The sequence below is a fragment of the Elgaria multicarinata genome, chromosome 18 (genome assembly GCF_023053635.1).
Source record: "Elgaria multicarinata webbii isolate HBS135686 ecotype San Diego chromosome 18, rElgMul1.1.pri, whole genome shotgun sequence".
Classification (NCBI taxonomy): Eukaryota; Metazoa; Chordata; class Lepidosauria; order Squamata; family Anguidae; genus Elgaria; species Elgaria multicarinata.
The window spans coordinates 12,424,564-12,438,592 of record NC_086188.1 but is presented as its reverse complement, the minus strand read 5'-3'; the positions used below and the strand labels follow the sequence as shown (position 1 = coordinate 12,438,592).

Below are 14,029 nucleotides of genomic sequence, written 5' to 3'. Positions count from 1 at the left end.
GGAAGCAACTGAACGAATAAACAACATATACGTTCTAGCAGAGGGATGGGCAACATCTGGCTCTCCAGATGTTGTTGAACTGCAACTCCTGTGGTCCCTTACCACTGGCTATGTGGCTAGGGCGGATGTGAGTTCAAGTTCATCTAATCTAAGAACTGGGCATGTTTAGCCTGGAGAAGAGAAGATTGAGGGGAGACATGAGAGCACTCTTCCAATACTTAAAAGGTTGTCACACAGAGGAGGGCCAGGATCTCTTCTCGATCTTCCCAGAGTGCAGGACACGGAATAACGGGCTCAAGTTAAAGGAAGCCAGATTCCAGCTGGACATCAGGAAAAACTTCCTGACTGTTAGAGCAGTACGACAATGGAACCAGTGACCTAGGGAGGTTGTGGGCTCTCCCACACTAGAGGCCTTCAAGAGGCAGCTGGACAAGCATCTGTCAGGGATGCTTTAGGGTGGATTCCTGCATTGAGCAGGGGGTTGGACTCGATGGCCTTGTAGGCCCCTTCCAACTCTGCTATTCTATGATTCTATGATTCTATGAACCTTGCTGCAGAAGGTGGGTCAGGGGCATGGGGAGCTCACCCATCATGTGGGTGCGTGGGAACAACCGCCACACGACATGCTAATCCACTTGCCTAGTTCAGACAACACGCTAAACCATGCTGCTTCACTACAAAATGGTTAAGGGAATGCATGCATTCCCTTAACCATTTTGTGGTTAAGCAGCATGATTTAGTGTGTTTGTCTGAACCAAGCCACTGTGGATTGCATTTCTGAGCAATCCCCGGTGCGTTAGTGTGTCGTCTGAACAGACCTAATGTGTGCAGGTGTTTGTGCGTGCACATATACACAGGTTTTCCCCACCATCATTAAGTCAAGACTTTTCTCCTTCCCCAGGCATTTAGCAATCGGTGATGATCTTAAACAATCCCAATCTGTTTTTAGATTGGGCTGACAGCTTATAGCTGTTAACAGTTGTTTTTAGATGTATGTTTTTGTGGTTTTAATCTTATGTAAACAGCTCTGAGAGCTTCAGCTATGGGGCAGTCTAGAAATGTAATAAATAAATTAATAATAATAACAATCATAAGTCCAGCAACATCCAGAAGGCTTCAAGCAGCCCAATCCAGATCTAGCATTGCCGGAAAAGCGTCTTGCCTCCTTACGCCCCGTACACACACACACACGCACGTGAATTGAGTCTTTGTGCGCAGGAATTTTGCTTCTTGCTTGACACACCAGACTGCATTATAAATGGACCAAAGATCCATTTATATCTGCAAGTCCAGGCTGAGGGAGTCAAGAAGCCAAGTTCTTGGGGAGACCAGGGGGGGAGCAAGAGAAAGAGAACTTTGGTGCGCCAAGTTCAGCATTGTCTCTACGGCTTAAGAGCTTGCTCTTCGGGTTTTCGGTCAAGAATTTTCTCCAGGCTTACTTGGAGATGCCAGGAATTGAAACGGGGATGTTTCGCTTGAAAGACAGGCATCCTATCGCTGGGCTGGTTCCCCCGGGTGCGGAAAATGAAGAGCCTTTTTTATATTCACAGCGCAAAACCTTCCAAGAGAAAAATGAAAGGTGGACGCTTGTAACGTCAGCCAGCTGTCGGAGAAAGGTGGATGATGGCTTGTCCCAAAGCGTGCGTGCGCACGCATCTGGAATACAGAGCCTGCCAGGGAGAGGCCAGTAAAAGAGAAAGTGGCATGGCTCCTATCTCTCTGAGATACGGCTAGGCAAAGGAGAAGGAATCATAGAATCATAGAATAGCGGAGTTGGAAGGGGCCTACAAGGCCATGGAGTCCAACCCCCTGCTCAATGCAGGAATCCACCCTAAAGCATCCCTGACAGAGGGTTGTCCAGCTGCCTCTTGAAGGCCTCTAGTGTGGGAGAGCCCACAACCTCCTTAGGTAACTGATTCCATTGTCGTACTGCTCTAACAGTCAGGAAGTTTTTCCTGATGTCCAGCTGGAATCTGGCTTCCTTTAACTTGAGCCCGTTCCGATCATTCCAGATGAATTCCTGACCATGTCTGCTTAAAAGAAAGAAGGGGACGGGGCTGACCCTAAGAACAGGTACCAGGAAGCAATCATCCCTCCAACTTTCCTCTCCTTGTTGAACCAAGACGTTAGAAGTTTGGTTAACAAATCCACACAGGTTATTTTTCATCACTAGCAAGAGTGCAGAAACTGAGGTACGGAGGTCAAATTTAGCCCTTCTAGGGTTATCCAAGAAGCCACGCCCCTTCCCTTGGCCATGCCCCCTCCCTTGGCCACGCCCCCTCTCCAGGCCACACACCCCTTTCACCCAACTACCAATCATTTTGTGTTTTCCCAGCGCATGTGCAGTTTTCCCCCAATTCTAAAAGGATGAAAGTGAGTGACAGTGACTGACAGTACGAGTCTAAGCTACAATAGGCTGGTACCTGGGGGAGGGTTGGCCCAACCCCCTTGCCTTTGGCCCCGCCCACCACTGGAATGCAGCTCCAGCAGCATCTATGAAAAGTAATGTGGCCTTGGGCTAAATAAAGGACATCCTATAAGCCGGAGCTAGGCCAGATCTACACCAAGCAGGATATGACACTTTGAAAACGGTTTGAGAACTCTATATGGAGCGTGTCCTGGGCGCCAACAATTGTCTCTACCGTTATAAACTGTTTTAAAGCAGTAATGTAGATCCTGCCTTAGACGCAGGTGGCTGGCAGAGAAAAAAGTGACTACCTACAGGGCGGTTTTGGCCCAAGGGCTGTGTGTTCCCAGCCTATAATCGCTGTATGTCCCAAGTTCGATGCCCGACTCTCCAAGTATTTATTTTATTTATTTACAATATTTATATACCACCCCCCGTTCAAAATTTCAGAGCGGTGCACAAGATAAAATAAAATAAAAACAGAATAAAAACTCGTTAAAATAGATTTTTTTTAAAAAGCCGAAAAAGGGTCTTGCTTGCATCCCTGGCGAGCCGCTGCCTGTCAAAGTAGACCAGCCTTGTATGCCAGATATGTTGGACTACAACCCCCATCACCTCCCAGCCGAATGAGGATGATGGGAGTTGTAGTTTGCCACATCTACAGCGAGCCAAGTTGGGAAAGGCTGGTGTGGAGCCAGACAGACCCACGGACTGGTCCGACTTAGCACAAGGCAGCTTCTGAGGTTTCTACGTTCATAGAGAAACCGGAAAATAATGCAAAACCGAACAAGAACCCCCGTTTGTGTGACACCTGAAAGACAACTGTGTTGTTGCTTTTTTTATTTTAAATCATTTAAGAACAAAACGAAACACGCCATGTACATTAAAAAACCTATCCAGAAGCATCTTTAATAAATGAAGGTACCCCCTGAGCCAAAAGGATTGATGGATCCCTGTTGGCAGGAACACCGCTCATTTCTTTTCTTGGCAGATCCGTTTGTTTAATGCAATTAAGCCCTGGAAGAATGGCATTTTTACTCCCCCCACCCTCTGCTTACAGATCTGCGCAAGCTTCTTTACGCAAATGGGAGGCCCATTTTTCCCCCAACACAGGTTCGTTCAACAGCATGAGATTCGCGTTAAAATAAACTTGGCAATGTTGAACCTGCAATTTTTCTTTTATTTATTTTTGTTACAGGCAGTATATGCACCTCTGGCCCATTTTATTTTTTATTGTTTATAAAGTATCTTTAAACTTAGGGTGGCCCTATGAAAAGGAGGACAGGGCTCCTGGATCTTTAACAGTTGCATAGAAAAGGGAATTTCAGCAGGTGTCATTTGTATATATGGAGAACCTGGTAAAATTCCCTCTTCATCACCACAGTTAAAGCTGCAAGAGCTATACTAGAGTGACCAGATACAAAAGAGGGCAGGGCTCCTGCAGCTTTAACTGTTGTGATGAAGAGGAAATTTCACCAGGTTCTCCATATATACAAATGCCACCTGCTGAAATTCCCTTTTCAATACAAGTGTTAAAGATACAGGAGCCCTGTCCTCCTTTTCATATGGTCACCCTACTCGCCACCCACCCCGTGATTAATTCTGAGGACGGGAAATAAAAACAAACCGGGGATGGGGGTGGGGGTCAAGTAGGGTGACCATATGAAAAGGAGGACAGGGCTCCTGTATCTTTAACAGTTGCATAGAAAAGGGAATTTCAGCAGGGGTCCTTTGTATGCATGTCACACATTGTGAAATTTCCTCTTCATCACAACAGTTAAAGCTGCAGGAGCTGTACTGCAGCTATACTAGAGTGACCGGATTTAAAAGAGGGCAGGGCACCTGCAGCTTTAACTGCTGTGATGAAGAGGGAATTTCACCAGGTTCCCCATATATACAAATGACACCTGCAGAAATTCCCTTTTCAATACAACTGTTAAAGATACAGGAGCCCTGTCCTCCTTTTCATATGGTCACCCTATTTAAACTACCCTGGATCCTTGCAGATACTGGGGCCATGTAATATGATTAAATAATGCACGGTACAATAAAAAAAACCCCACCAAAACCACATCACTATGATTAAAAAAGTACAGAGGATGGGAGCAAAGACAAGAGACAGAAACAAATAATTAAAATATCTGGATAAGCAAAAGGGTTTTGCTACAACTAAACAAATGAAGAATGGTTTGTTTAGCTCAGTGTTCACCAAATTGGTGCCTGCCAAATGTGTGACACTACATTTCCCATCATTGTAGTCACCAGATGGTTTCAGGTAAATTCAAAATTCAGTGAAATTTCAAAGATTTTCAGATTAATTTTTGTGAACCGCCCAGAGAGCTCTGGCTATTGGGTGGTATAGAAATGTAATTAATAAATAAAATAAATTAATAAATAATAAATAAATTGTTGGTACGTTTTAAAGCACTAGCAAGTTATTCGCTTGCCAAACACAAGTGCTTTTATATCTTTTTCACCATCGCAAAGCTAACATCCATAAATACAAGAATATTCATCGTTGGGAAGGTTGAAACAATTCCAAATTAAGGAGAATAAATATTCTAATTTGTGGAAGGAAATCAGAATGAAAAGAGCTGTTTCCACACACACCCTAGCCAAATTGCCTCTATTCAAATATTACCCCCAAAGCTTAAGAAACCAGAATCATTACAAAGTGCAATCCTATACATGTCTACTCAGAAGTAAGTTCACTGAGTTCAATGGGGCTTACTCCCAGGTAAGAAGGCAGGCAGACTTCCACAACCTGCCCCCTGTATATTTTGGACTTCAAGTCCCATCAGCCCCACTCAGCTAGGCCAATGGTCAAGGATGCTGGGAGCTTAGTCCAATACATCTGGAAGGCAACAGGTTAGCCTACTGCAGCCTTCTATATCTGTAAAACGTACTTGTGGTGGTAGCAGCTCCTGCAAGCAGAATTGGATGACCCAGCTTATAAGAGAGTCAGTGTAGCCTAGTGGTTAGTGCATCAGACTAGATTGGGGAGCCCCAGTTTCAAATCCCTGCCTAGCCATGAAGCTCAGTGTGTGACTCTGAGCCAGGCACTTTCTCCCAGTCTGACCTACCTCGCTGGGTTGTTTTTTTAAAAAAATTAGCTCCTTGGAGGAAAAGTAGGACATAAATGTAAATTAGCAGATCATTCAGGGAGGCTTTCTGAGGATTTCCCGATACGACAGGGCTCATTTCGGCAAAACATCAACACATCTTTAAATTGCTATCAGATTTTTAGTCTGTCGCTTTTCTGCCGTTTTATCTTTGCAAACGTCTCCTGTATTGAAGCCAACAAATCAAACTCCGGGAGCTGATTGCAAGCCTGTCTTTGAAATCGAATTCCCACTCTTCTCTGCCACCCCATAGTTTTGTTCTGACAAGGGCACAGAGGTACAAAGAGAGAGGGTTTTTTTCCCTTCTCTCTCCAGATTGATACTAACATACAGTGATAGACAGCAAGAGGTCAACGGTTACGTACAGAGTTCTTCCAGCAACAACAACAAACGGAGAAACTGCACGTCCAGAAAGAGACAGGTCAAAAGTAAAAAAACAAAAAAACATAAAAACCATTCAGGAGAGACCAGTAGCTGTTTCCAACTGATGCAAGAAGTACATTTTTCAACACATATTTTGCGGCGTTGCCTTTAGAAGTCAGTTCCCAAAGGCATCCTAGGGGCGGGGGGGGGGGGGGGAGAGCCTTTAATTATAGCTGCAATCCTGTAAATCGCAGGATTTCTTTTCTGCAATCTACCAACAAATGGGTTTTCTGCCTTTAACAACGCAAGATTTAGATTAGTCATTAGTGCATCACTAGAATGACAAAGGTATTTGGGGTTCAGGTGTTTCACCTCCCACCTCAGCATCCCTAGACAGAAAAGGGCAATGCACTGGGGTCCTATGCATTTTGCAACGAAACTCTCCATGGCTCGCTGTGCATCCTTCTTCTCTTACAGATCTCGGATACCGCATTAAAAGAAACATCATTCTAGCCCTAATTGTTTGCCCACCCCAGCGCTGCCACGTGTGGAAAGACCATCATTCAGTAGTAGTAGAACCCATGTGCCTTACTAAATGAGTTTTAACATCATTCCTTCTATTTCTGACGTTCAAGGTGCGTGGGGCGCTGCTTACGTAGCTAAAATAGCACAACACACGTACACAGGTACTGGCAGGCTGTGGGGAAATCCACAAGGATTTTCCACAATACTACAAACGAGAAAGATCTTGGAATTCTTGTAGAACATGAGCCAACAGTGAGATATGGCTGCAAGAAAGGAAAATGCTATTTTGGGCTGCATTAATAGAAGTATAGCTTCCAAATCACGTGAGGTACTGGTTCCTCTCTATTCAGACCTGGGTAGGCCTCATCTAGAGTATTGCGTCCAGTTCTGGGCTCCACAATTCAAGAAGGACGCAGACAAGCTGGAGCGTGTTCAAAGGAGGGCAACCAGGATGATCAGGGGTCTGGAAACAAAGCCCTATGAGGAGAGGCTGAAAGAAATGGGCATGTTTAGCGTGGAGGAGAGACGATTGAGGGGAGTCATGATAGCACTCTTCAAATACTTAAAAGGTTGTCACACAGAGGAGGGCCAGGATCTCTTCTCGATCATCCCAGAATGCAGGACACGGAATAATGGGCTCAAGTTACAGGGAGTCAGATTCCGGCTGGACATCAGGAAAAACATCCTGACTTTTATTGCAGTACGACAATGGAACCAGTTACCTAGGGAGGTTGTGGGCTCTCCCACACTAGAGGCCTTCAAGAGGCAGCTGGACAAGCATCTGTCAGGGATGCTTTAGGGTGGATTCCTGCATTGAGCAGGGGGTTGGACTCAATGGCCTTGTAGGCCCCTTCCAACTCTGCTATTCTATGGTTCTATGAAGGTTTGCAAACTAACACATACACACACACATCGTTGGAGCAAAGTCCTAAATGGAGTGGCGGGGGGGACACTCCCCACCCCCAAAACAGCTCCGTGACAATTGAGCATACAGAGCATGGAACACTGGCTGACAATTGGAGGGGGGGAATAGAATGAATGGCTAGGAACCTGAACATCAGCACTTCGCACTGCAACACCAGTTGCTGGGGAACATGGACGGGAGGGTACTGTTGCACCGTGTCCTGCTTTGTTGGTCCCTGGCCAACAGCTGGTTGGCCACTGTGTGAACAGAGTGCTGGACTAGATGGACCCTCGGTCTGATCCAGCAGGGCCCTTGTTAGGTTCTTACGTTCTTAACATCTTGTTCATACCTGTACATGCTAAAATGACACCCCAACAATTTCGGGCATTGAATTTGGGGCAATTTAGGGCACGGCTCTCAGTTCAGAACACCTGCTTTGCATACAGAAAGTCCTGGGTTCGTTTTCCGACATCTCCAGATAGGGCAGGAAAGTTTCGTACCTAAAACCCCGGAGTAGGGTGGGAGTTTCTAACATAAATATATATTACATATATAAATACCTTTTCTCCACCCTACCCCCACCACATCCCAAGTTATAAATGGCCCTGGTTTTAACCCCCAAAACATCCTATATGAAAAGACCGAATTTGACATTAATACATCGACATTCATCAGAAAGGCTTAACGTTCTTCAAGCTTTTAAAAAAACAAAATTGTCGGTTTGTTTGCTTTGCCTCTCCTGTCACGAACGAAGAAATCCGTGCTCTGGTGGCAAAGTCCACACCATATAATTACGGGGGAAATGCGGTCCGTGTTCAAATTACAAGGGTTCAGGGTGCAATCCTAGGCATATGCAGACGGAAATATGATGGCTGGTGAATGCAGGGTGTTGCAGGACTCTTTTCTGTCTGAACATGCATAGGGTTGAGCCCTTAAATACTGCTTTGGGCCAAGGGTATTTTTCACTCTTATGGTCAATTGCTGTTCTTAAGAACTGTTATGACTTTTACTGTTTATTAATCTGGGCCCTCAAGAGAGCTTTAAATATTGTCGATTTTGTCTGATCGCCACCCTGAATGTTCCCTCTCAGGGAAATAAGCAGGACAGCTTTTAAAATAAATAAATAAGTAAATGCCTGCTAAAATTGAGGGTGGGTTAGCAGTTAGGGATCTCATTACGGGCCCCTATTTCTTGCTCTGTAATTGCAGCACTGGATACGCTCAGCCACAAAACCAAATTCAGAAGTACGTGCGACCAACGTATCTATTCAGGGGTGGAGTCGGGCCGGCCCTACCCTTAGGCAGGGTGAGGCAGTTGCTTCAGGCGGCAGATGCTGGGAGGCGGCAGCAAGGTGTTCAAGGAGAGAGCGGCGTGCCTTGCGGCCTACTCAGTGGCACTGAAATTAGCCTGCCGCCTTCGGGTTCAGTGGAAAATATTGCCCCATTATTAGCGAAGACAAGATTCATCTGCCTATCAAGGCAGATTTTGTACACGGAATGGGAGGGGGTGCCATCTTGTCCTTGGCCTCAGACAGCAGAACGTCTTGGGCTGGCCCTGGTCTGGGGCAAACTCTCCCCAGACGGCCACGCCCCTTCCACACATCACCAGGTGGTTCCTGCTTTTCCATCCACCTCTAAATCCTTTGGTGGCTTCCTGAGTTTTGCGTAATTTCCCCCCCCCCCCCAATTCTGAAAACTTGAACTGCTTCTCCTAAGGCTTAATTACTCACGCTAAAATAGTTTTGGGTTTTTTGGGCTCCACCCCTCTGCCTTTAGCCCCACCCACTGCTGGAATTCCTCCCCCAAGAACTTCTCTGAAACTAAATATGAATTTCCGACTGAAAGAGGTTCTGCACCCCTGGCTCAATGGCTCAAGTTAGTTAATTTAAGGTGCATCCTCTGGACACTTAGACAGAAAAAAGGCCTACAATTCCCAGCTGGGGAATGCTGGGAATTCCAGGCCTTTGTTCTGTTTAAACTTGCATAGGATGGCACCCTTGAAGATGCAGAAGCTGGCCATTTTGCGAGGACTGACATCTCGCTTGTTCTAAAATACCTAGTCTGACTCGATGTACCACCTGGCTATTTTTATTACGGTTTAACAAGGTCCCAATTTTAAGGGGCCACCCCTCAGAAAGTTCATTGAATAAAACCTTCACCCTGTGTTGTGTTTTCATGACACAGCTCGGGTGTTTTCCCAGAGCCCAATGGGTCGTACCTGGAAACAGGTCCAGCATCAGCTTGGGGTACCCAAAATCTGCTCTGTGTCCCTGCTTAAAATTATTTCTCTCCCGTCGTGTTCTGATCAGCTCCAGACAGCTGGGAAGTCACAATTTTAATGCCTCAGTTTAATTTAATGCACCTGATGTCGTGTCGCTTCGGGGCACTGTGGGAAGTTAAAATGGCGGGCCCTGTGGGGAAATTAAAATGGCTGCTCTCCACCGCACGATGCTGATGAAAGCATGGCTGATTTCTGCTGCCACTACCATGTACGCCCACTGAAACAAACATTTCAAACTCCCACATACAAATACGTTTGTAAGCTTTGGTGTTTTCCCATTCTCTTGAAGTTACAAGCCCTCACAGATGCAAAATTCGCCCCTGTTTGTCAACAATTCGTTTGTTTTAATTCTTTGGAGGTTCGTTCTTTTGTGTTTCCGGACTTTTAGCTGGGCTTTGAAAAGCTGGAACTGAGAGGCAAGGAGACATCATCAGCACAGCTATTTCTATCCACACTGGCCCTCTTATCAATACCCGACAACACACACAAGATGGCCTGCCCTGACTTCTTCGCAAGCATTAGTTGGCAACGCAAAGCCATTTTCCAGCCAACCGCCCCTGCCCCCATTCACATACCCCATGGCGGTTGTTCACAAATCCTGCGAAAGAAACTATACAACACCCTTCCCCAACCTGGTATCCTCTAGACATGTTGGACTCCAACTCCTATCATCCCCAGGCACATGGCACTTGCAGTCCATCATACTTGGATGTCACCAGATAGAAGGCTGCTATAAATGAAGCATATCTGTTACTGCAGATATTGGACTGATATTGACTTGGTTTGCACATAATGCTAACCCGTGGTTTATTTAACCCATGGTTTATTTAACCCATGGTTTGTTGCCATACCCGGGGTTTGCTTGGCAGGCGATTTCAATAAAAACACAGATTGAAACGTTCTAAACAAGTGGGGATGGGGCCTTATATACCTCTTTCCAGACAGAGTTCTAAAGAGGCCGGGCCACTACCAAAATTGTTAATTGCCTAATTTAATTGTTGTAAACCGCCCAGAGAGCTTCGGCTGGGGGGTGGTATATAAATGTAATAAAATAAATAAATAAATAAATAAAAGGCCCCCGTGTCTAGCACTTGACAGCGGGTTTGCACTTATGGCCTGAGAGACTGATTTTAAGGCCCGTGGAAGTCCATATAGGTGCAGACGGTCCTTCAAATGAACAGGTCCCAAATCATTTATTGCTTTAAAATAGCGGCGGGCCACTTGTGCCCTTCCAGACGTTTTTGTTCTGCAACTCCCAGCATGACTCACCAGTGGTTATGGCTGATGGGTGTTGCAGTCCACCAACATCCGGAAGCCACCAGTTACCCACCCTTGCTTTAAAAAGCCTTTAAATAAGCTTGATTTTCAGCCAAGGCATTTATCCTCCTATGCCATTTAAGCTCTACTTGTTTCTAGCTGCTACTGTGTTATTTCTTTTTATTGTTATTTATTGCTGAATTTGTATTTTGATCCCGTTCGTATGTCAACTGCCCTGGATGCATGGCTGTAGGGCAGTTAGATAAACTCATAAAATAAATAGATCATGAAATATTTTTCCAGCATCGACCGACAATAATTTTAACCAATGCACCAAACAGGAAGATTCCCAAAAGCAAGGTAAGGACAGCCCTGCTGGATCACAGAATCATAGAATAGCAGAGTTGGAAGGGGCCTACAAGGCCATCGAATCCAACCCCCTGCTCAGTGCAGGAATCCACCCTAAAGCATCCCTGACAGGTGGTTGTCCAGCTGCCTCTTGAAGGCCTCTAGTGTGGAGAGCCCTCCACCTCCCTAGGTAACTGATTCCATTGTCATACTGCTCTAACAGTCAGGAAGTTTTTCCTGATGTCCAGATGGAACCTGGCTTCCTTTAACTTGAGCCCGTTATTCCATGTCCTGCACTCTGGGAGGATCGAGAAGAGATCCTGGCCCTCCTCTGTGTGACCTATTAAGTATTTGAAGAGTGCTATCATGTCTCCCCTCAGACCAAGGGTTCATTTAGTCCAGCACTCCGTCCACACAGTGGCCATGGACTCCAGGACTCTGTTCATACAGCTGTCAACCCACAAGCAGGACTCGGTACAACAGCACCCATGTTCCCCAGCAACTGGTGTATATAGGCTTACTGCTTCTGATACTGGAGATCGCACACAGCCATCACGTCCAGTAGCCCTGGGACCAGAGACAGGACATTCTTGTGAAGTAACCAGATCTCTTAGGTGACCAGTGTTTTGCATTATAGATTGCATGAGCCTTGCCACTAGAAAAGCTACTGTTTGCATAGCTCAGGCGGAACTGCCAACCGGAACCTACAAAACCCCAGGGACTAGGGACTTGAGCATCTCTCCCGCACGTCAATCAATGGCCAAAAAATAAAAAAGGTTGGGCAGAAAGCAGCGTGATTCCAATCCACCAACCAAGTCTCAGCATCAGCAGCACACCCGGGAAGGGAGGAGCCGCGCTGCCGAGTAGCTTGTTGTTTTATCTACTACTACCGGTTGCAAAACAGCAAAAGAAAAAAGGAAAAAGAAACCCGAGCAAACGCACACGCTCGGCTAAAGCTGCACCGCCTGATCTTTGCGCGGCTCCCTCCACCAGCCCAGGCTCGCTAAGAAAAAAGAAGGAAGAATCGCGCGAAGAAGTGGGAGGGGAAAGAAACAAGGAAATGAGATCTGGCAACTAAAAACACGAACTTGAAAGGTGGCGTGATAGGGAGACGTTTCCAACGAGCTCTTTGAAGCGCGAAGAAGTTACTAACTTTTGCTAGACCCCAAACAATAAAGGAATGCCCGGGATGGAGAGGAAGAAAGAAGAAACTGGGCTGGCAAAGGGAGAGGGAGGGGGGGGTCAGCCAGTCTAAGGCAGCGTGCATTTAAAACAAAACAAAAAAATGCAATGCGTTTAAAACGAGAAAAAATGCAGCGTGCATTTAAAAGAAAAACAAAAAATGCAGCGTGCATTTAAACCAAAAATCGCAGCGTGCGTTAAAAGCAAAACATGCATTTTAAAAATATGCATGCAAAAGAAGTTTTTGTTTCAATTAACCAACCAACCCACCAACCCCCCCCCCCACTAACAACTGCCCAATTAAAAACTAAAAAATAAATAAATCCAGAATGGGGGTGTGTGTGTGGCAGCGCGCGCGCGCGCTGCTGCTGCTGGCGTTGTTGCTGTGGTTTTATTTTATGTCATTAATTATTTTTACCTGCTAGGATCGCCTTGCCCGGATGGGTAAGTTTGGCTTTGCCGGCTGGAGCTGCGGCGGCCAGGCAGCGCGGTCTGGGGAAGGGATTCACGAAGGCAGGAGGCGGCGATGGAGCCATGGTCGGTCGGACGCACAAAAGGCGCACCCCCGGGTGCCGTTGGCGAGCCCCACTTCCCGCGAGGGCTCGGCAGGGATTCCAGGATCCGCAGGCGAGGGGGAAAGGGCAGCCGCCGGAGCTCGGCCAAAGTCCTGCAGCCGCTGGCAGGAGATGCCCGGCTCGGCTGGGGAGTATATTAAGCAGCCCGGGCGGTGGTAGGAGCAGCAGCCGCCGCCGCCCCCCTCCTCCGCCCCTGCTGGAGGTGTGGCGGCCGCCGTTGCGCAGCGTCACCGCCTGGTAATTGACATGCGCTTTTAAGCCAGGAGAGGCTGCTTGCAGGGCAGGAAGAATGGGGCTGAGAGAGGAACTTTTGCCTCCTGAGAACGGCCCTAAAGCTCCGCCTCGGGAATCCGAGCAGAAGATCTGGGTTTCTTCCCAAAATGAAAATAAATAAAATAGGAAATGGGGTGTGCGTTTTGGGGGTTTTTTCTCACTGTTTCTGATATTATTTTTTGCAAAACAAAGGAACATGGCCTTATACGGAGTCAGACCTTTAGGGCTTTTCTAAAGGAGGCCTAATGACATTATTATTTATTTATTTATTTATTTAGCACCATCAATGTACATGGTGCTGTACAGAGTAAAACAGTAAATAGCAAGACCCTGCCGCAAAGGCTTACATTCTAATAAAATCATAATAAAACAATAAGGAGGGGAAGAGAATGCACCAAACAGGCACAGGGTAGGGTAAAACTAGCAGTATAAAGTCAGAACAAAATCAAGTTTTAAAAGCTTTAAAAGACATAAGATGAGAAGAGCCCTGCTGCATTAGATCAGGGGTCCAACTTCTTTTATTATTTTATTTTTATGTATTTATTGATTACAGGGCTTGGGACCACAATACTCTACGGACATGAACCTACCAGTACACTGCGCTCAACATCCAAGGTCCTGCTCCAAGGGAAGCTTAGAGGACGGCAACAAGCGAGAGAGGGCCTTTTCTGTGGTGGCTCCCCAATTGTGTAACAATCTCCCTGTCGAAGCCCACCTGGCACCGACATTATCTTTTTGGTGCCAGGTCAAGGCATTTAGCAATATGGCTTTGTTTTTGTATGTTTTTGTGATT

The 14,029-nt window shown here is 46.3% G+C and overlaps 1 protein-coding gene across 1 annotated transcript in view; it reads right to left on the bottom strand.

Moving 5' to 3' along the window:
- The window catches only part of SLC25A1 (solute carrier family 25 member 1), a 42,951-nt gene extending 29,874 nt beyond the window's left edge, over positions 1 to 13,077 (bottom strand). The window contains exon 1 of the mRNA XM_063143887.1: positions 12,807 to 13,077. Coding sequence (XP_062999957.1) covers positions 12,807 to 12,924 — 118 coding nt within the window. The 5' untranslated portion in view covers positions 12,925 to 13,077. The remainder of the gene's footprint in view (positions 1 to 12,806) is intronic.
- Positions 13,078 to 14,029: the final 952 nt, after the last annotated feature.